Here is a 22,258-nt window from a genome sequence, read left to right on the forward strand (position 1 = left end):
TTCTGCCCTCTCTGACACTATGACACTTTCTTGAAGTTTTTGAAGATTTATGGTTGATTACAGCTATTTTAAGATGTTTATCAGATTCTTTCCAATATCAAGAACTTTGTATCTGAGGTGTTAATCAAGCCGCTAAATTTCTATAATTTAGGTTATAGTAAAAGTACTTTTAAGTAAGTACTTGGATTACAATTTTGCTTTCTGATGTCACAGAAGATCACAAAGGGGGATATGAAAAAACTAATGGGCAAAATATATATTCATATATTCAGTTTTATTCATCGCCAAACGTTCACCTCTACATCTGGAACGTATGAAATGAGACATTAAAACTTAAAAAATAAACATGATTTAAAATAAATTAAAGGATCAAATTCAAATAATGGTTGCAAGCATGTCCGCTTTAAACTATTTCAGGAGGATAAATGATTCATGAAGATTAAATCTCATATCAAGAAAGAAAAACAATGGGAATAAACTATCAGCAGGAATAACAAGTCGGGACAATTTTCTGTTTATCATTGAGATTTCTGTATACCATTTAGAAAACTAGGGATCCTATAGATGTTTACCACCCAATCAGATTTATCCTATGCAACCCATGGAAATATGTTGACTACAATTGTAAATGTCTTGATGTGGATTTAAAAATGCAAAAACAAGAAATGCATTGTGCAACATGAAGAGTGAAGTGAAAAAAAGTTGTGTGCATTGTATTACTTTCCTTACACAATAGTGACCTGGTATGGGAGATGTCAATAGTGAGCTGCCTAATGTTCAGAGGAAACAAAATTAATGGTGTAGAACATTTCCAAAGTTGCCATTAATTACAGATAGTTACAAACTATGCATCTACAATTGAGACAGTATATAAATATAGCAAGACTGCCTCCAGCTTCAACAAATTATTGTTTTCAGTACCTGATCAAATTCCTCATTTCCTTTTCTGCCCAGGTCCTCACCATTTTTCTTGGATTTCCTTTGCAGTAGCCATGGCGAAATCTAAAAAATAGATTTGCTCCTGTCAAATGTGCTTGGTTTATAAAGTACAACTTTAAATGCACATATATTTATATTCTATACTACTTAATGCCCTTTAACATTTTTCTTTAAATAACAAGTCTGTTGTAGTTGCTACATCATGAAAACGAGTATTTAATAGCATTATTACAGAATCAAAGGAAATAAACATTACATATCTGTAATATCAGTACCTTGAATACTGAATATGTTTTTCATATACAGGTTATTGTAAGTAGCTTCAAGAAATGCTTCAGATTATTGGATGACATTTAAGTTATCCTGGCAGTGAGAGGATATTTGCCTCGATCACATGACAATTACCACATTAATGCCAATCCACAAACATTATTGAAAAATGTAATGATTATCTGCAATGTTTCCCAAATATGATTTCACAGATAATTTCCATTACTTTATGCATATCCGCTGTCTTAATTCACAGTCCATACGAAGTTGTGCAATGATCGTTGATTGTCCTATCTGGGACATATGACAATAAAACTCTTGACTGTTGATTCCTTCATTTTAGGAATTCTTTGGATGCATGTCAAACACATAGATAAATACAAGTTATGGGGGAGCGGGGGGGGGGGGCTACAAGATTAAATAGTAACAAGATATACAAAAGAAAAAATCAATATGAGTGAGGTACAGAATGCATCCTTTATATTGCTTATAAATTTAATATAAAACAGGTGAATTATTAAAAAAAATATAAAGCACATTTCATAAATCATACCTGAATTCACCACTAACATATTTATCACGATCTTTAAATATTAGGATTGACGTTTTGTAGATCTTTATAGCTCTGCTTTCTCCACTGTTTGCAGTTGCATGATATACATTTGCCTGTGGGTTAAAAGGGTGAAAATTAGATCAATGAAGGAGGCTTGAAGCAATCATGCAAAAAACAAATAAGTTAAATGTAATTTAAAAAAATCAGATTAAAAAAAAAATACATGCAGAGGGATAATGATTTCTCATAGGTACACAAAAAAGCTGGAGAAACTCAGCGGGTGCAGCAGCATCTATGGAGCGAAGGAAATAGGCAACGTTTCGGGCCGAAACCCTTCTTCAGACTGATCGGGGGCGGGGGTGGGCGGGGACAAGAAAGGAAAAAGGAGGAGGAGCCCGAAGGCGGGGGGATGGGAGGCGACAGCAGGGGGACCGAGGAAGGGGAGGAGACAGCAAGGACTAACAAAATTGGGAGAATTCGATGTTCATGCCCCCAGGATGCAGACTCCCCAAACGGAATATGGGGTGCTATTCCTCCAATTTCCAGTGCTGCTCGCTGTGGCCATGGAGGAGACCCAGGACAGAGAGGTCGGAGACGGAGTGGGAGGGGGAATTGAAGTGCTGAGCCACCGGGAGGTCAGCTTGGTTATTGCGGACCGAGCGGAGGTGTTCGGCGAAACGATCGCCCAACCTCCGCTTGGTCTCACCGATATAGATCTGCTGACATCTAGAGCAGCGGACGCAATAGATGAGGTTGGAAGAGATGCAGGTAAACCTCTGTCGCACCTGGAACGATTGCTTGGGTCCTTGTACGGAGTCGAGGGGGGAGGTAAAGGGACAGGTATTGCACCTCTTGCGGCTGCAAGGGAAAGTGCCCGGGGAGGGGGTGGTACGAGAGGGAAGGGAAGAATTGACAAGGGAGTTATGGAGGGAGCGGTCTTTGCGGAAGGCAGATATGGGGGGAGATGGGAAGATGTGGCGAGTGGTGGGGTCACGTTGGAGGTGGCGAAACTGACGGAGGATTACTTTTTGTATTTCTCATGTTAGCTTTTGTGAGCATTATGATGTGCTATCTTGTGTAAGGGAATCAAATTGTAAAAATAATCTATTTAGCTGTCTAAACCTGCCACATTTTAAGAAGTGTACATTTGGTTAAAAAATGAAGTTTGAACATTAACCACTTCTTTCTGCAAATGTCTTGCTAAGCATTTCAAGAATTTACTTAAGATTTTTAGCAATCACAATACACAAATCAAAAAGCTGATGACAGTACCAACAATTGTCACATTCTTTTGAAATCACCGCCGTTTACTGGCATCTACCAAGCATGTCGTGCTTAAATTCATCTCATTCACATTTATCATCTTGAAGTGAATCAAAACATCCTTAATGAAAATTACCTCTTTGCCTGTGCTGATACATCCATGGATTTGAGAGATCACTCCTCTGCTCAGCATTTTAAACAGAATCATTCGAGTTCTTGGATCCAAAACCTAGAGAATGACATGACTGTGAAACCAAGTTTCATAAAACAATATGTAAAGTGATCAGTCTGAAGAAACGTCAACTATTCCTTTGCTCCATAGATGCTGCCTCACCCGCTGAGCTTCCCCAACATTTTTGTCTACCTTGTAAACACAGAAACAGAAAATAGTTGCAGGAGCGATCAGCCATAATCACAATGAATGGTGGCGCTGGCTCGAAGGGCCGAATGGCCTCCCCCTGCACCTATTTTCTACGAGCAGCCCATTCAGCCCTTCGAGCCTGCACTGCCATTCAATATGATCATGGCTGATCATCCAACTCAGTATCCTGTACCTGCCTTCTCTCCATACCCCCTGATCCCTTTAGCCACAAAAGCCACATCTAACTCCCTTCCTAACCCTGCTAACTAACCCTTCCTCATTACTCAATACCCAGTCTAGAATAGCCTGCTCTCTCGTTGGTTCCTCTACATGTTGGTTCAGAAAACTATCCCGCATACATTCCAAGAAATCCTCTTTGTCAGCACCCCTGCCAATTTGATTCACCCAATCTATATGTAGATTGAAGTCACCCATTATAACTGTTTTACCTTTGTTGCACGCATTTCTAATTTCCTGTTTGATGCCATCCCCAACTCCACTACAGGTGCACAACCTTTTATCCGAAAGCCTTGGGACAAGACACTTGTCGGATTTCGGACATTTTCGGATTTCCGAATGGAAGATTTTTAGCGTAGATTAGGTAGGTAGCGCGGGCGGCTTGAAAAGTCTGGAGCAGCTGCCTCCTCCCCGGAGACCGGGAGAATCAATTGCATAAATGTTAGTTTGGAGGGGTTTTATGTGGTGTAGTAGGGGTGAAGGGGGAAACTTTAATTCTTAGTCCCCTACCTGGTCGGCGACTCCCAACCTCGCGGAGCTGGGGGCTCCGTCCGGCCGCGGGCGGCGCCGGTTGGAGCTCCGACCCCGGCAACCCTACCCCTGGCTGCGCGGCTCCAAATCCAGCGACGCTCCGCGAACGTTGGGGAGTCGGCGGCCACAGCGCTCCGGAGCTTGCCGCACGGCGACCCGGTAAGGCATTGCCCGCTCCCCGCTGGTGTCCCAGCGCTGCGACGCCGCCGACTCCCAATATTCTCGGAGCTGTGGCGTCCGGCCGCGGGCCGCGCTGGATTTGGAGCGCCTCGCAGCCAGGGGTAGAGTTGCCGGGGTCGGAGCTACAACCGGCGCCGCCCGCAGCCCCACCGGCCACAGCGCTGCGGAGCTTACTGCACGGCGACCCGATAAGGCATTGACCGCTCCCCGCCTCTCCCACCAGGTAGGGGACTAAGAATTAAAGTTTACCCCTTCTCTCCCCCTTCACATAAAAGCCCTCCAAACTAACTGACTAACATTTAAGCAATGATTTACAGATGTTTAAGCGTCTCCCGGTCTCCGGGGAGGAGGCAGCCGCTACAGTAGTACAGACCTGGGTTGACCGTGGGTCGTTACGGGTCAAGTTTGGCGCCAAACGCGAGCTTTGGTGTGCAGACGACATCCTGGAAAAAATGGCCGGTTTTCGGAGTTTTTCAGTTTCCGGAACACCGGATAAAAGGTTGTGCACCTGTACTACTGTTAGATGGCCTGTACACAACTCCCACTACTGTTTTCTGCCCCTTAGTGTTTAGCAGCTCTACCCATATCGATTCCACATCGTCCAAGCTAATGTCCTTCCTTTCTATTGCATTAATCTCCTCTCTAACCAGCAATGCTACCCCACCCCCTTTTCCTTTCTCTCTATTCCTCCTGAATATTGAATATCCCTGGATGTTCAGCTCCCAGCCTTGGTCACCCTGGAGCCATGTCTCCGTGATCCCAACTATATTATATTCATTAATAACTACCTGCACATTCAACTCATCCACCTTATTACGAATGCTCCTTGCATTGAGACACAAAGCTTGTTTTTACAACACTCTTACCCCTTATACAATTATGTTGAAAAGTGGCCCTTTTTGATTTTTGCCCTGGATTTGTCTGCCTGCCACTTTTACTTTTCAACTTGTACCTATTCCTTCTACCCTCATTTTACACCCCTCTGTCTTCCTGCTCATGCTCCCACCCCCCTGCCACATTAGTTTAAATCCTCCCCAACAGCACGAGCAAGCACTTCCCCAAGGACATTGGTTCCATTCAAGCCCAGGTGCAGACCGTCCTGTTTGTACTGGTCCCACCTCCCGCAGAACTGGTTCCAATGCCCTCAAAATTTGAATCCCTCCACCTTGCACCATTTTTCAAGCCACGTATTCATCTGCAATATCCTCCTCTGACTAGCACGTGGCACTGGTAGTAATCCAGATTATTACCTTTGAGGTCCTACATTTAATTTTATCTCCTAGTTCCCTAAATTCACCTTGTAGGACCTCATCCCATTTTTTTTACTTATATCATTGGTGCGAATGTGCACCACGACAACTGGCTGTTCACCCTCCCCCTCCAGAATGTTTTGCAGCCGCTCAGTGACATCCCTGACCCTTGCAACAGGGAGTCTCGTTTGCGGCCGCAAAAACGCCTATCTATTCCCTTTACAATTGAATCCCCTATTACTATAGCCCTTCCACTCTTTTTCCTCCCCTCCTGTGCCGCAGAGCCACCCACGGTGCAATGAACCTGGCTGCTGCTGCCTTCCCCCGATGAGCCATCTCCCCCAACTGTATCCAAAATGGTATATCTGTTTAGGAGGGAGATGACTGCAGTGGACCCCTGCACTACCTGCCTACTGCTACGCTGGCTACTGGCCACCCGTTCCCTTTCTGTCCACTTAACTTTTACCTACGGTGTGGCCAACTGACTGTAGTGCTATTCACACCTTTCTCAGCATCGTGGATGCTCCAGTATGAATCCAACCGCAGCTCCAACCGTTCAATGCGGTTGGATTAATCAAAGATTGATCAGCATGTTTGGGCAATGTGATATGCAGACCTAGGCCTTGATTGCAAAATGAAATGCCCTTATTATCACAATTTCAACTGAATCATATACCCTTCACAAATAAATTTGCATCTTTGCCGAAGAGATTAGATTAATGCATTGGTGCGATCATTATTCCATTTGATATTTTAAATAAAATGTAGCTTGATTAATATTTTTACCTCATCGATTGCCACTATTAACTGATTTCTGCAAACCATATTCTCTCTACAATATGTATTATGCGGAGAGTATATAAATACAATGGAGATAAGTCTGGGAGCTGAAAAGAATTCATTCAAAAAGCAAAGTGCAGAATGAAACTGTGCCAATGCTCAAAAGTCATTTAGAAACATATACAATTCTTAAGGGATTAGACAGACTAGATGCAGGTAAAATATTCGCGATGTTGGGGTGGGGGAGAGGTGTCCAGAACCAGGGGTCTCAGTTTAAGAAAGAGGGGCAAGATGAGGACAGAGATGAGGAAAAACCTTTTCACCCAGAGAGTTGTTAATCTATGGAATTCTCTGTCACAAAAGGCAGTGGAGGCCAATTCACTGGATGTATTCAAGAGAGAGTTAGATGTACTATAGTTCTTCGGGCTAACGGAGTCAAGGGATATGGGGAGAAAGCAGGAATGGGGTACTGATTTTGGATGATCAGCCATGATCTTATCAAAGCTTAGTGGTGCTGGCTCAAAGGGCCGAATAATTTATGGGTTGGAGGCCTCCAAAGACATAATCCATTACATCCATCATGAAGCGTTTCAGAAACTACAAAGCAAGTCCCTGCAGCACTGCATGTCATAACAGTTAAAATATACCAAGAAGAATATGTAGTCTACTTCAGCGATACTTTGGTTTATCTATTACAAAACAAAGAGTAATCTAATTATAAAATGTAAAAAAACAAAATTCAGGCTACATGGAATTTGGTTGATCACATTGAGAAAAGATTTCTTCATTTTGCTGCTTTGTCCTTTAAAATTAACATACTTTTTTCAACAGATAGAAAAATTGTATGTAGCAGATTATGAACAAATCGCAAAGTGGATAGGTTTTATTTGATCATTGTTGGTTTCGTTTTTATTATTGTCACATATATCTTGGTACTGTGAAAAGTTTTTGTTGCGTGTTATCCAGTCAAAGACTATACATGATTACAATCAAGCAATCCACAGTGTACAGATAAAGGATAAAGAGTAAGACATTCCATTACATTAACATTTCCAATAGGAGCCTGCACACAGTATAGATTGTGCGCAATATTTTAAAAGGCAATGTAAAAAATTATAAATATAAACTGTATATGTTTGACATAAGTTTACATTTTCTCTAAGTTATTGAAACCAAACAATATCCTAATTAAAAGCAACATTGCAATGCATAATATTTCTTGAGCTTCACAAATACTTTATTTGTATTATTAATTAATATAACTATTACCTGTTCCACTGTAGCTCGGTCAGATTTATCTTTAACTCGATACCTAAAAAAACATGGCCGATAAAGAATACTAATGTAGTTTATATCTTTCAGATTACATGGTTCAAATATATATTTAAAGTACAATAACAATTAAAAAACTGCATGGAACCCAAAATTACAGATGGAATAATGATTTTTTTAAATATTAGTGTTTCACAATTCACTGGGTACGTGACCCTTGCTATATTTCGCTGGCAATTTGTACTTTATAAATAGTAGGTTTTTATATTCAGCACAATATCAGCTTTTATCCTATCTCAATAAAAAATAAAAATAAAATGCTGAAAGGAATGGTGGCATTGCAAGCCTAAGGCACAACCACCAGGACCAAAACATTCCAGAGAAAGGTCATTCATTATCTACTTGGCGGGTAAAAGGTAACAGGAATGGCTGTATGTCATGAAAACTGAATTGACATGGACCTGTCTTGCTGTCACTTTTCTATGTTCTGTAATCTCTCTTCCTTCAAAAAGTTCTTTGTGTATTCAGTTCCATGACCTTTACAGTCAAGTTCATCAAAGTCTCTCCAACAGCTATATATTTGCACCTCTGAAAGAAGTGAATAAACAGCATGTAGGAGAAGGAAACCCAACTACCAGTGAGGTTAAGCCAACACAAACAACACCATGAATCTGCTCCCTATATAAACCAATTCAAATGCTGGGTGAATCCAATATCCTTTAAGTACGAGGATCCTAGGTACTGTTAAATGATGTTCATTAATTGCATCGATAAAAGCTGCACAAATTGTAGCAATGCTTAGTTTTGTTCTATCAATGTGAATTTTACTTACATATTTGTCTGTTTCTGCCTCGACTTCTCAGTTACTCTGTTTATCACAGAATCAGGAAAATTTAGTTTATCTGTCAAAAGAAAAGGAAAAGCCACATGTAATGGAAAGCCATTCCCTAAAAACTATTATTTTGATGATGGAACATTATATCTTTTAAACATTTCATTCTCACTCAACAATCCCAGACTGAAAAAGCAATGATCTCTCCGCTTTATTGACCTTTGACAAAACTACTCTGCATTTGATCAGTATTCACAATATAGCAGCTCAAGTTAATTCAGCCTATTTCTCTCCATTCCCGTGACAAAAACACATCATTTTTTGATTAGATGTTCAGTTTCTCTTTTAGAAACACAGTAGTATCTGACCAATTTACGCTTGTTAAATTTTTAATGCACAATAGATTCAACTACATAAACAAACAAATTTAGTGAGATGTTTGATTTTTGGAACGTTAGCTTAAAGTGGAAACCTAATTTCAAATATTCATTAATGACAAACCAAGTACCGTATTTTCCAGCAATGAAGACGCTATTTTTTACCCTAAAATAAGGCCCGAAAAATTACTTGCGTCTTGGAGGCCGAAGCAGGTGTGTGAAACTCATTTTACTTCATTTTAGGTCACGGGCAAAATACAACTTCATGCCCGCTCTGACCGGGGAAATCATCCCGTGGGCCGGAACAGACTCCTTCGCGGATCGGTCCGTGAGTTTGACACCCCTGGCCTATAGGAAGCATTTCAGTACAAAACGGCAATCCAATCTGAAGCGACATGCATTCGCACGGAGATTTTTGCCATTTCAAACACTTCAAACACCTAGTCTAGGTAGGAGCTGTGTAAATTCTGTTTAAGTTGTTTAACTGTTAATTGTTGAACCGCAGTGATGACCCTGATGAATTACCGGTATTATGCTTTGAAGATTCCAGTGATAGTAGTGAATTTTTCGGATTTGAAGATTAGAATGCTTTCCTTTTTTGTAATCTCTGTAATCTTTGTTCCGTGCACAATTAAATGCTATTTTATTCCGAACGCTGTATTTATTTTATTACTGCACTGGTGTATACATTATCTGTGTTTTGCACTGGAAATGGCCACCACCACAGCTCTTGGAAATGACCGCCACGGTGAAATGTCTGTTTTTTATTTTTCAAAATTTCGCGACTCAAAATGGGGGTGCGTCTTCGACGCAGGTGCGTCTTTATTGCCGGGAAATACGGTATATATGAAGCAAATCAAACAGCTTACTGCTTATAATGTTAATAGAATTTGCAAGCCCACCATATAACAAGGGTTTAAGATAGTCGGAAATTGTTCCCTATCAAAGACTGAGAGGAGTTTTAATTGAGGTATTTTAAATGAAGGAGCTTTACAGAAAGATTTACTCATGCTAACAGAAAGATCTATAGGGAGTTGGTGCAGGGAGTAGATTCAAGTTCAGGGAGTAAATTCCCTGCCACAGAGGGCAGTGGAGGCAAATCACTGGATGGATTTAAGAGAGAGTTAGATAGAGCTCTAGGGGCTAGTGGAGTCAAGGGATATGGGGAGAAGACAGGCACGGGTTATTGATAGGGGACGATCAGCCATGATCACAATGAATGGCGGTGCTGGCTCGGAGGGCCAAATGGCCTCCTGCACCTATTTTCTATGTTTCTAAGTCAATTGTTTGAAAGCTCAAAGAGGAGGAGCAAAATATTAGTTCAGAGTGTAGTAGGGGTCTGGAATTCACTAGCTCACTTAGCACTAAACGTGGGACTTGCTAAAATGTCTGTGGCTTACTCCCAATGTTAGTTTGGGAGATAAGATAATACAAATTTATACATTAAAAAAAGACAATATATTTATTACTTGCTTAAACATGTAAAAATGTTTCTGAATTTTTTTTAAACCTGAATAAAGCAATTTAAGTCATAATCTACAGGAGCAATGACAAAGAATTTGGGGTTGGGAACACAAAGTCTATCTTTGTTGTGCATGGCAAAGAAACAATTAGCCAAATGGCCTCCCATACTTCAGTTTACACAATTCTAAATAATATTTCAAATTAAAACTCACCAAGATTAATTTTATGTTCAAATTTTCTCAAAGCCTTGTCTGGAGGTGCGTACATCTTTACTGAATTAAAGGAAACTTGTCTATTTGCCTGAATGAAATAAATTGCAGCAGAAACTAAGAGTCACGATTTTTGTCACAAATTACAAGTAATCAAAAGATGTACAGATCATTAGTAATAGATGTCCAATCTAATATTTGGACCATAAATGTATAATATTAATACAGTCTATGGAAATGTTCTATTAAAGCAAAGTATTAATCCACAAGAATATTTCCAACAAATATAAAAATGAAATAAATGGCTGCAAAGACAGCCAAGGTTAGAATACATGTTGACTAATCCTAAGTAGCTAGAAAATGCATTCTTTATTAACATGATGATCAACTTGATATCCTAAAGATATTTGTAAATCATGATCCAAAATTGTTATTTAAGATTTATACATTTAGGATGTAACTGCAAGCATTCTATAATATTTGAACACAGTTACTAGCAAAATCTCTATTTATATTGCAAAATTGAACCACTCACAAATTTTTTTTTTTTAAATTGTAAGTGACTTGTGTTAGTTCTTTTTTTTTCACTTAAATTTTTATCGATTTTTAAGAGATACAGTGCAACACCATCACCATAAATAAAACAAAGTAAGAAAAACAGCAATCAAAATAAAAAAATAAGTAGATCGGGGGGGAAAAAAGTAGAAGTAAATAAATAAAAAAATTGGAATAAGACCGTGTGGTTCACTTACCAAATGAAAAAAAGGAAAAACATTACATTGATTAGTTATCTGGAGATAATTCAACATTCATACAAACATACCATCTAGTTCTATATAACGCAATCTTCCCATATCTAGCTCGGCATTTATCTAATTGGCGTCATGGCTCAAATAAACAGTCCATTTTTCCCAGATCTTCTCAAATGAATTCTCCTTGACTCTCAAGGAACATGTCAATTTCTCCATATTAAAGATGTCTTGCACAATTTCTAACCACAGTTCCTGTTTTGGACTTTTTTCATTAAGCCACTGCCTGGTAATGGCCTTCTTACTTGCTTCAAGCAAAACTTTAATCAAATATGTATCTTCTATTTTTACACTATCTTTAATACACCGCAGATACATCACAGGGCAGGTGTTAGTTCTTTTTAAATATAAAGTTCACGTCTAATTTATTCTGTTTCTCACTATAAACAACATAATAGCCTGATTTACCACCAAAAGAGCATTGTGGTGGCCCCTGGTGGCTAACTGATCGTAGTGCGAACCCTTGGCTCTGGGGGTTGGGTCAAGTGACTTGGTTTGGCAGGAAGAGCAGGTCACGGGTCTCCCCTGGGATATATATACTGCTGGTAATTCCTTAGCCTCTTGTTGTGGTTCTGATAGCTGTTCTGTGTTAACCTAATAAAGATCACTTTGTTTGACAACACGTGTCTCGCTATATTGGTGACCCCGACGGTCCAAAATAGTCATTTTGGATTTCAAAGATGAACACTGCCAACGCTCAACCCGCGTTGCCCCCGATCCAGCCCAACAAAACAATGTTGCACTTAAGCTGCCGGTTTTCTGGACCTCGCAGCCCCAGGTGCAGTTCCAGCAGACCGAGGCCCAGTTCCACTAGCAAGATCCTATAGCAAGCAAGATAGTGCACTCTTTCTAAAACCAATGGGCTGAAGTGTAGTACGTAACAAAGACGCAATGGAGCGGAACGTCAGCCATTTCAGTAAACCCGACCCGACGTTGTATATCCCTCTTGCAGTGTAATCAGCGTTGCGGGGGAACAGTTTGTGTGTGTGATATAGTGTTAGATTCATGATTCATAATTCTGTTATTTTTTGTTAATGATTAATATGTTCATAAATTATAATTCTGTTAATTTTCTTTTTTAATGTTTTGGATTCAAAGCCCCGGGATTGGGATCAGACTGTGGAGGGTGGAGGGGGCACTGAGGGCAAAGAGGCTGTGCCCATGCGGCAGTGTAAAAGGGGAGACCTTTCCAATCCATACTTCCCTCTTTCTGTCTCCGCCATGCCTTTTCTAAGTGAGCGTGTGTGAGGGGCTGACCGAGCGAGAGTCCGCCTGCTCCCCACCCCTTCTGCCCCAACAACTAACAAATGTAGCTTGCAAGATGCTGAGACCTGCGAACGTGGAGTAGCTGCACGCTGTGAACTATGTGGAGGACTATCTGGATTCAATCGAGTCTCTGCCTTTCGATCTCCAGAGGAACGTTTCTCTGATGAGGGAAATCGATGCTCAATACCAAGGTAAGAACTAGGGTACGAGCCCGACCCCCACCAAACTGCTGCAGCACTGGGACGGGCCGAACAAAAGAGCCGTTCCAGCACTCAGCCATTTTGCAAGAAAGAGGAATAAATGTCCGACAGTCAGCGAGGCAGAGGAGTAGTGAAGAGCAGACCGGTCCGGAGTTTGGGAGCCGGGCATCGAGTGTGATGGGGGAAGAAACTGAAGGGCTGTCTGTTCTCAGCTTCGGATCGCATGCCCGCCCTCTTTCCCCCCATCAGTGAGTCTCTTTAACGGGGCAGAGAGGCAGAGAGAAAATGAGAAGAAGATTTTTACCAAAGATCTTTGATTTTTACGAGGATGTTTCCGTAACCGGCTTCCGTCTCCGTACTAGTATCTTTGCTCAGCTATGACGGACAAAGATGTCGGAGATGGAAGCCGGTTACGGAAATGGGGCCGAAGATTACCCATGAATCTGCCCATGACCCTCCTACGTCTTTTTCGTCGAGTGGGCTATCTTGCTTGCTACAGGATCATTGCTTCGAATCACAGCCGATGACACTGCTACTATTACGTGGTTGGCGCGCTCGATCAGGAGACGGCCAGTCGCTTGGTCCCTTACCAACGCGAGCCGCCAGCTGCCAATAAGTATGAGGGTCCCTTTCGGGTGCTGCAGCATGGGACTACTACTTTTTGTTTTGGACATGGGGGGGTCGACGTGCGACTGTGTCTATGACTCGTTTGAAGCCGGCCCATTTGGACTTTAGCGAGCCAGTACAGGTGGCCCAGCCTCATCGTCGGGAGCGTCTGTTGTCCCGGGTGCTCCCGGGTTCGTCTGTACCGGGCTGGTTCCCTGTGCGTGGGGATGTGTGCACGAGGTCCGGCCGCCTCATTCATCTTCCCTTTCGGTTCCGTGCCTCCGGTTCTGGGGGGGGGGGATCCTGTGGCGGCTCCTGGTGGTTAGCCACTCTTAGTGCGAACCCTCGGCTCTGGGGGTTGGGTCATGTCACTTGGTTTGACGGGAGGAGCGGGTCATGGGTCTTCTCTTGGGTATGTATACTGCTGGTAACTTTGCCCCTTGTTGTGGTTCTGAGAGCTGTTCTGTGTTAACCTAATAAAGATCTCTTTGTTTGACAACACGTGTCCTGCTATAGCATCTTTATTGTTTTGCATCACCTGTTGGCTTTTGTTCTTCGAGGCAGTATAACGTTTGGTGAGGTCTCCATCATAAGACTCCCAGTCCCAATCTTCACCATCATCACTCTCATGAAATTCCTCTTCATCTGAGTTATTCAGTTGCGGAATCGCAATCTTCTTCTCTGTCTTTCCAACTTCCTCTTGTGTTTTCTCATCACTAAAAAAAAAACAAATTGCATTTAATGTCTTTAAAATAATGTTTTTTTCAAAGAACAGCACCAGAGCACTAACTGACAAGAGATGGCCAAAGGAAATAACTGCAGCAAATGTTCTTTTGGTAATATATTTAAAAGTGTCAAAACGCCACATTACCGAACATTCAGATTAAATGTACGTTTTGTGAACAGCAATGAAGTTACCCAGTTTGTAAGCACCAGATTTTCAAAAAAATTATTAATAAACACTGTTTCCATCATTCCCACTTCAGAACTAACGTTAAAATTTCAACTGAAATATCTCCTGACCAAATTTGTGATGTATATGGCCGACTGTGGAAGTAGAACCTGGATAAATCCAACGTACAGTTCTGAATGTTGCTCAGGGAGGGGGGAGGAGGGGGTGTGTGTGTGTGAATCAGTGCGGGTGGATAGATGGCGCGGGGGGGGGGGGGGGGGGGGGGGGGGGGGGGGGGGGGTTGGAAAAGGCAATGGATTGAGGCAAGGATGGATTAGGCAAGTGAATTAGTACGTGTTGGTTGGCGTATGTAAAATTGTGAGGGGAGAGCACGGGGGATGTCAGGTTGAATGGGGGAGATCAGTGCGGGTGGATGGATGGGGGAGGGGATCAGTGCAGGATGAATGGGAGGAACAGTTCAGGATTAATAGGGGGATCAGTACAGGATGAATGGGGGTAGACAAAAATGCTGGAGAAACTCAGCAGGTGAGGCAGCAGCATCCATGGAAAGAAGGAATATGCAACGTTTCGGGTCGAGAGCCTTCTTCAGACTGTTCCCCCCATTCTTCTTGAATGGGGGAATTGGTACAGGATGGATGGGGGGGGGGGATCACTACAGGATGAATGACGGGATCAGTACAGGATGAATGGGGGAGATCAGTACAGGATGAATGGGGGATCAGTACAGGATGAATGGGGTAGACAAAAATGCTGGATAAACTCAGCGGGTGAGGCAGCATCTCCGGAGCGAAGGAAATAGACAACGTTTTGGGTCGAAACCCTTCTTCAGATTGTTTCCCTCATTCTTCTTGATTTGGGGGATCAGTACAAGATGGATGGAGGGGGGGGGGGATCAGCGCAGGATGAATGGGAGGGGATCAGTACAGGATTAATGGGGGGGTCAGTACAGTGTGGATCGGAGGGTCGGTGCAGGATGAAGGGGAAACCACTAAAAGATGAATGAGGGGATCAGTACAGGATGAATGGGGGAGATCAGTAAAAGGTGAATGGGGGATCAGGGCAGAATGAATGAGTGGATCAGTATAGGATGAATGGGAGGGATCAGTACAGGATGAATGGGGCGACAAGTAAAAGATGAATGGGAAGATCACTACAGGATGGATGGGGGGATTGGTGCAGGATAAATGGAGGGTTGGTCAGTACAGGATGAATGGGGGGGGGGGATCAGTACTGGATGTATAGGGGAGCGGAGCAGGATGAATGGCGGGGGGGCAGTGCAGGATGGAGGGGAAGGGGGGTTCAGTACAGGATGAATTGGGGGACCAGCGTAGGATGGATGGGGGGTGGCGGCAGGAGAATCAATGTGAGGTGATCAGCGCAGGATGAATAGATTGGGGGGGGGGGGGGGGTGGGGTAGATGGGGAGGGGAGCACAGGGGATGTCAGTGAGGACTGAATAAAGGCGGGTGTGGGGATCAGTGCGGGATGGAGAGGAGGGGGTCTCAGGATAAGAGGGGTGGAGGGGGGTGTACAAGAGAGAGAGAGAGAGAGGGTGGGCGATGTGGGGAGGAAGGATGGTCAGCGCTCCTCGGACAACAGCCCCGCTGCCTTGGCCGTCCCTGTCCACCTCCAAGTGCCGCTGCCAAAGGGGGAGGCGGTTGGGATCTCCTCGCCACCGCCTCCCCTCCGCCAGCCAACAGCACGGTGCGCGGCCGAGCGGTGCAGATCAAAGATCCTATAGCTATAGGATCTTTGGTGCAGCTGCTTCAGACGACGGAAGGAGGCCTCCCCCTCCCTCCCTCTCGGCGTGCGAGAGGGTTTGTTTTGAAAGTGGTTACCGCCGTTAGCGGATTTGCAAGCAGCGGCCGCTATCAGGGCGGACAGGGTGCGGGAGGAGAGAGGAGAGGTGGTGGCCGCTGTCGCGGCCGCTGCTGCTGCTGTGCGGGGCCCGGCATTCGCTCCGACCCTTCGTCACCCCGCACCAATACAGCCGTCGCCGACACGAAACGTCACGTTCCTTTTCTCCAGAGATGCTGCCTGACCCACTGAGTTACTCCAGTTTTTTGTGTCTATCTTCAGTATAAACCAGTATCTGCAATGCCAAGACGGGCAAAATGACTTGGCGTTTAGGTTGCCCGGCGGCACTTTGGGTGGTCATTGGCACCCGGGCAACCGCTAATTTCGAGCCCTGGTTTGTGGTTTAGGGATTGGGTGAGGGGGTTTCTGGGAAGGATGGGTTCCCCATCAACCCCGTTCGGGGCAAAACTTCACCCATTCCCCAAATTACAGACATACAGTGGGGGATCTTCCCCAAAGTAGGGAGTGGGGGATCGGTCCTTCTACCGTGGAGCGAGGTAGAGGGGGTTCTGGACAGGACCCCACCACCTCAATCCCCAATCAAACATACCGGGGTGGTGTCCCAGACCAGTCAGGTGGCGAATCTGTGGAATTCATTGCCACAGAAGGCTGTGGAGGCCGTCAATGGATATTTTAAAGGCAGAGTTTGACAGATTCTTGATTAGTACTAATGTCAGGGGTTATGGAGGGAAGACAAGGGAATAGGGTTGAGAGGGAGAGATTGATCAGCCACGATTGATGTCTTCAAGCCTTACCTTCAAGGATGGCAGAGGAGCGGCAGGGGAAGGAGTGAGTGCAGGGATTGGCTGAAAAGATAATCTCTTGGGGAGTTTTTCGGTTTCTCAGGAGCGGGTGATTTAAAAAACGGTCGGGGCCAGCCTGCAACACATACCTGCAAGATCGGCAGAGGAGCGGCAGGTGAAGGAGTGGGTGCGGGGATAGACTGAGGAATTTAATTAGCAAATCGGTAAGAGCGAATTAGTCAATTTATCAGGTAATATAAACAAGGTTTGCTCTAGGGGAGGGGCCTGTCGGGGAGCGGCCTTGTTGGGGGAAGTTTCTTGTGAGAAAAGTGCGAGTCTTTGGCTCGAGAGTCTTCGGCGAGGAGGCTAAGGCAAAAGTTGGAGAGGGTGAGACGCCGTGAAGAAATGACAGATAAGCCGATTCAGTGTGATGCTTGCAGGATGTGGGAGGTCAGGGACACTGATAGTGCCTCTGGCTGCTGCAATGTGGAAAGTGTGTCTAGGTTCAGCTCCTGAAAGACTGGATGACCTCAGGATCATCCAGGGTTCTCTGGATACTTTCAAGAGAGAGCTTGATAGGGCTCTTAAAGATAGCGGAGTCAGGGGATATGGGGAGAAGGCAGGAACGGGATACTGATTGTGGATGATCAGCCATGATCACATTGAATGGCGGTGCTGGCTCGAAGGGCCAAATGGCCTACTCCTGCACCTATTGTATGTTGTCTATTGTAAGACGATTTTCCTGGACAGGACCTACAGCGAGATCGTTACACCGATGATACCGGAAAAGAGAAGGTGGGTGACAATGAGGAAGGGAAGGAAGCTTTGAATACAGGTACACCCCGGGGGATGTACCCCTTGAAAACAGGTTCACCCTCTTGGAAACTGTCGGGACAGAAGACACTGCCAGTCTGAGCGGCGGACATGTCTGCGAGTCAAAACGTGGCGCTGAAGCAAAGCCGAAGAGACAGACGTCAGGCAGAGCCGTGATAGTAGGGAACTCCATAGTGAGAGGTACAGACGGGATTCAAGGATGGTGTGTTGCCTCCCTGGTGCCAGGATTCAGGACGTCACAAAACCGATTGCAGGGCATCCTCAAGGGTGAAGGTGAGCAGCCGGAATCGGTAGTGCATGTCGGCACAAATGACGTCGGGAAGAAGAGGAAAGAGATTCTACAGTGTGACTTCAGAGAACTCAGAAGAAGGCTGAAAAGCAGGACCTCCGGGGTGGTTATCTCCGGTTTGTCCAGTTCCTCGTGCTGGTGCGGGCAGGAACAGGGAGATAGGGGATCTGAATGTGTGGCTGAGGAGCTGGTGCAGGGGGCAGGGATTTAGATTCTTAGGACTACTGTGATCTGTTTTGGGGTAAGGGTGAATTGTACAAAAGGACAGGTTGCACCTTAACAAGCGGGGGACCAGCATTCTGGCAGACAGGTTTGCCACTGCTACACGGGTGGGTTTAAACTAAATAGGGAAGGGGGGGGAGACAAATTGGAAATACAAGGATGGAGTTAAAGGGAAAGAGAGTATAGGAAAAGTTAAGAAAGATACCAGAATTAGCGGGACAGAAAGCTCACGAAGGGATAGGAGAGTATGGTCAAGTGAAATAAGAATCGATGTGAAAGGTGAGGTGAGTAATGGATTAAAAGTATTATATATGAATGCGCGAAGTATAAGAAGTAAACTGGATGAGCTTGAGGCTGTCAGAGATTGGTAGATATGACATTGTGGGGATTACAGAGACAGGAGGATCGGTACTGGAAACTGAATATTCAGGGTTATACGTCCTATAGAAAGGACAGACAGGTGAGCAGAGGAGGTGGGGTAGCTCTGTTGGCGAGGGAAGAAATTCAGCCCCTTGCAAGGGGTGACATAGGGACATAGAATCGCTGTGGATAGAATTGAGGAATTGGAAAGGTAAGAAGACACTAATGGGAGTTATCTACAGGCCCCCAAACAGTAGCCTGGAGATAGGGTGCAAGTTGCAAGCAGGAATTAAAATTGGCCTGTACCAAAGGTATCGCCCCTGTGGTTATGCGAGATTTCAATATGCAGGTAGATTGGGAAGATCAGGTTGGTTCTGGACCCCAAGAAAAGGAGTTTGCAGAGTGCCTCCGAGATGGATTCTTAGAGCAGCTCGTACTGGAGCCTACCAGAGAGAAGACAATACTGGGTTTAGTGTTGTCCAAGGAACCAGATTTAATAAGGGAACTCCATGTAAAGGAACCACAAGGCGGTAATGACCATAATATGATAAGTTTTAATCTGCAATTTGAGAGGGAGAAAGTTAAATCAGAAGTGTCATTGTTGCAGTTGAACAAAGGGGACTATGAAGGCATGAGAGAGGAGCTGGACAGTGGGGGTGGGGGGCAGTGTTAGCTGTGAGGAGGATGCTAGGAGACTGCAAGGTGACTTGGATGGGCTGAGTGAGTGGGCAAATGTTTGGCAGATGCAGTATAATGTGGATAAGTGTGAGGTTATGCATTTTGGTGGCAAAAACAGGAAAGCAGACTATTATCTAAATGGTGGCCGACTAGGAAAAGGGGAGATGCAGCGAGACCTGGGTGTCATGGTACACCAGTCATTGAAAGTAGGCATGCAGGTGCAGCAGGCAGTGAAGAAAGCGAATGGTATGTTAGCTTTCAAAGCAAAAGGATTTGAGTATAGGAGCAGGGAGGTTCTGCTGCAGTTGTACAGGGTCTTGGTGAGACCACACCTGGAGTATTGCGTACAGTTTTGGTCTCCAAATCTGAGGAAGGACATTCTTGCCATAGAGGGAGTGCAGAGAAGGTTCACCAGGCTGATTCCTGGGATGTCAGGACTGTCTTATGAAGAAAGACTGGATAGACTTGGTTTATACTCTCTAGAATTTAGGAGACTGAGAGGGGATCTTATAGAAACGTACAAAATTCTTAAGGGGTTGAACAGGCTAGATGCAGGAAGATTGTTCCCGATGTTGGGGAAGTCCAGGACAAGGGGTCACAGCTTAAGGATAAGGGGGAAATCCTTTAGGACCGAGATGAGAAGAACTTTTTTCAAACAGAGAGTGGTGAATCTCTGGAACTCTGCCACAGAGGGTGGTCGAGGCCAGTTCATTGGCTATATTTAAGAGGGAGTTAGATGTGGCCCTTGTGGCTAAGGGGATCAGAGGGTATGGAGAGAAGGCAGGTACGGGATACTGAGTTGGATGATCAGCCATGATCATATTGAATGGCGGTGCAGGCTCGAAGGGCCGAATGGCCTACTCCTGCACCTAATTTCTATGTTTCTATGTTTCTATGAGAGGACCTTGGCCGACTGGAAAAGGATACTAACAGGAATGACGGTGGAACAGCAATTGCAGAAATTTCTGGGCATAATCCAGAAGATGCAGGATCATTGTATTCCAAAGAGGAAGAATGATTCTAAGGGGGACAAAAATGTTGGAGAAAAACTTTTTTTTCCAGCATCTGCAGTCTTTCTTAAAGATTTTAAGGGGAGTAAGAGGCAACTGTGGCTGGCAAGGGAAGTTAGGGATGGAATAAATAAGGAAAAGGTGTATAACACAGCAAAGAGTAGCGGAAGGCCAGAGGATTGGAAAACTTTCAAAGGACAACAGAAGGTAGCAAAAAGGGCAATACGGGGTGAAACGATGAAGTACGAGGGTAAGCTGGTCAAGAATATAAAAAAGGATAGTAAAAGCTTCTTTAGGTATGTTAAGAGAAAAATATTAGTAAATGTGGGTCCCTTGAAGGCAGAAACAGAAGAAATTATTATGGGGAGTAAGGAAATGGCAGAAGAGTTGAACAGGTAATTTGGTTCTGTCTTCACCAAGGAAGACACAATCTCCAGGATGTGCTAAAGGACAGAGGATCTAGGGAGATAGAGGAACTGAAATAAATTTGCATTAGGCGAGAAACAGTATTGCGTGGACGAATGGGACTGAAGGCTGATAAATCCCCAGGGCCTGATGGTCTGTATCCCAGGGTACTCAAGGAGGTAGCTCTACAAATTGTGGACATTGGTGATCAATTTCCAATGTTCTATAAAACCGGGATCAGTTCCTATGGATTGAAAGGTAGCTAATGTTATCCCACTTTTCAAGAAAGGAGCGAGAGAGAAAAAGGGGAATTATAGACAAGTTAGCCTCAGTGGTAGGGATGATGCTAGAGTCAATTATTAAAGAAGTAATAATGGCTCATTGGGATAGGAGTAAAAGGATTGGCCCGTCAGCATGGATTTATGAAGAGTAAATCCTGCTTGACTAATCTTCTGGAATTTTTTGAGGATGTGACAAGTAAAATGGATGAAGGAGAGCCAGTGGATGTAGTGTATCTGGACTTTCAGAAAGCCTTTGATAAGGTCCCACAGATTAGTGGGCAAAATTAGAGCACATGGTATTGGTGGTAGGGTATTGACATGGATAGAGAATTGGTTGGCAGACAGGAAACAAAGAGTAGGATAAACGGGTCTAGGAAGTTGCAGTGTGACTTGGGACAGATTGAGTGAGTGGGCAGATGCAGTATAATGTAGATAAATGTGAGGTTATCCACTTTATCCACTTTGGCAGCAAGAAGGAGGCAGATTATCTCAATGGTGTCAGGTTAGGAAAAAGGGAAGTGCAACAAGACCTGTGTGTCCTTGTACACCAGTCGGTGAAAGTAAACATACAGGTACAGCAGGCAGTGAAGAAAGTTATTGGCATGTTGGCCTTCATAACGAGGGGATTTGAGTATAGGAGTAAAGAGGTCCTCCTGCAGTTGGTCAAGGTGCTGGCGAGACCACACCTGGAGTATTGTGTTCAGTTTTGGTCTCATAATTTGAGGAAGGACATCCTTGCTATTGAGACAGTGCAGCGTAGGTTCACGAGGTTAATCCCCCGGATGGCGGTACTGTCATGAGAAAAGATTGGAAAGACTGGGCTTGTATTCACTGGAGTTTAGAAGGATGAGGGGGAATCTTATAGAAACATATAAAATTATAAAAGGACTGGACAAGCTAGATGCAGGTGGTGGAGCACTGCTGCTGCTGCGGCCCGACCTCCGGAGATTCGGAGGCTGCAACTGCGGGTCTGGCGGACGGCGGCACCGGGAGCCCGCGGGTCCCTGGAGGGAGACCGCTTTTCAGGGCTCTCGCAACGGCGACTTCTCCCCGCCCGAGTTGCGGGGTCAAAGAGCTCCTGGAGCGGGGCCTGACATTACCACCCCGCGCGGCTTGGAATGGCCGCGGGATTCTGCGAGCGCACGCCAGGGGTTTTAACACCAAGACCCGGTGTGCAACCTTGCACCACCCGGCGTGGCTTTAATGGCCGCGGGACAATCGCCATCGCCAGCCGGGGGCTTTGACTTTGACTCCGACATCGGGGGGGG

At 44.5% G+C, this 22,258-nt stretch overlaps 1 protein-coding gene across 1 annotated transcript in view; it reads right to left on the reverse strand.

Moving 5' to 3' along the window:
• The window catches only part of riok1 (RIO kinase 1 (yeast)), a 44,949-nt gene that overhangs the window by 20,560 nt on the left and 2,131 nt on the right, over positions 1–22,258 (reverse strand). Inside the window, 7 exon segments of the mRNA XM_055634809.1 lie at positions 922–1,002; positions 1,763–1,875; positions 3,162–3,254; positions 7,634–7,676; positions 8,469–8,538; positions 10,522–10,609; positions 13,938–14,115. Coding sequence (XP_055490784.1) covers positions 922–1,002; positions 1,763–1,875; positions 3,162–3,254; positions 7,634–7,676; positions 8,469–8,538; positions 10,522–10,609; positions 13,938–14,115 — 666 coding nt within the window.

The sequence above is a fragment of the Leucoraja erinacea genome, chromosome 4 (genome assembly GCF_028641065.1).
Source record: "Leucoraja erinacea ecotype New England chromosome 4, Leri_hhj_1, whole genome shotgun sequence".
NCBI lineage: Eukaryota > Metazoa > Chordata > Chondrichthyes > Rajiformes > Rajidae > Leucoraja > Leucoraja erinaceus.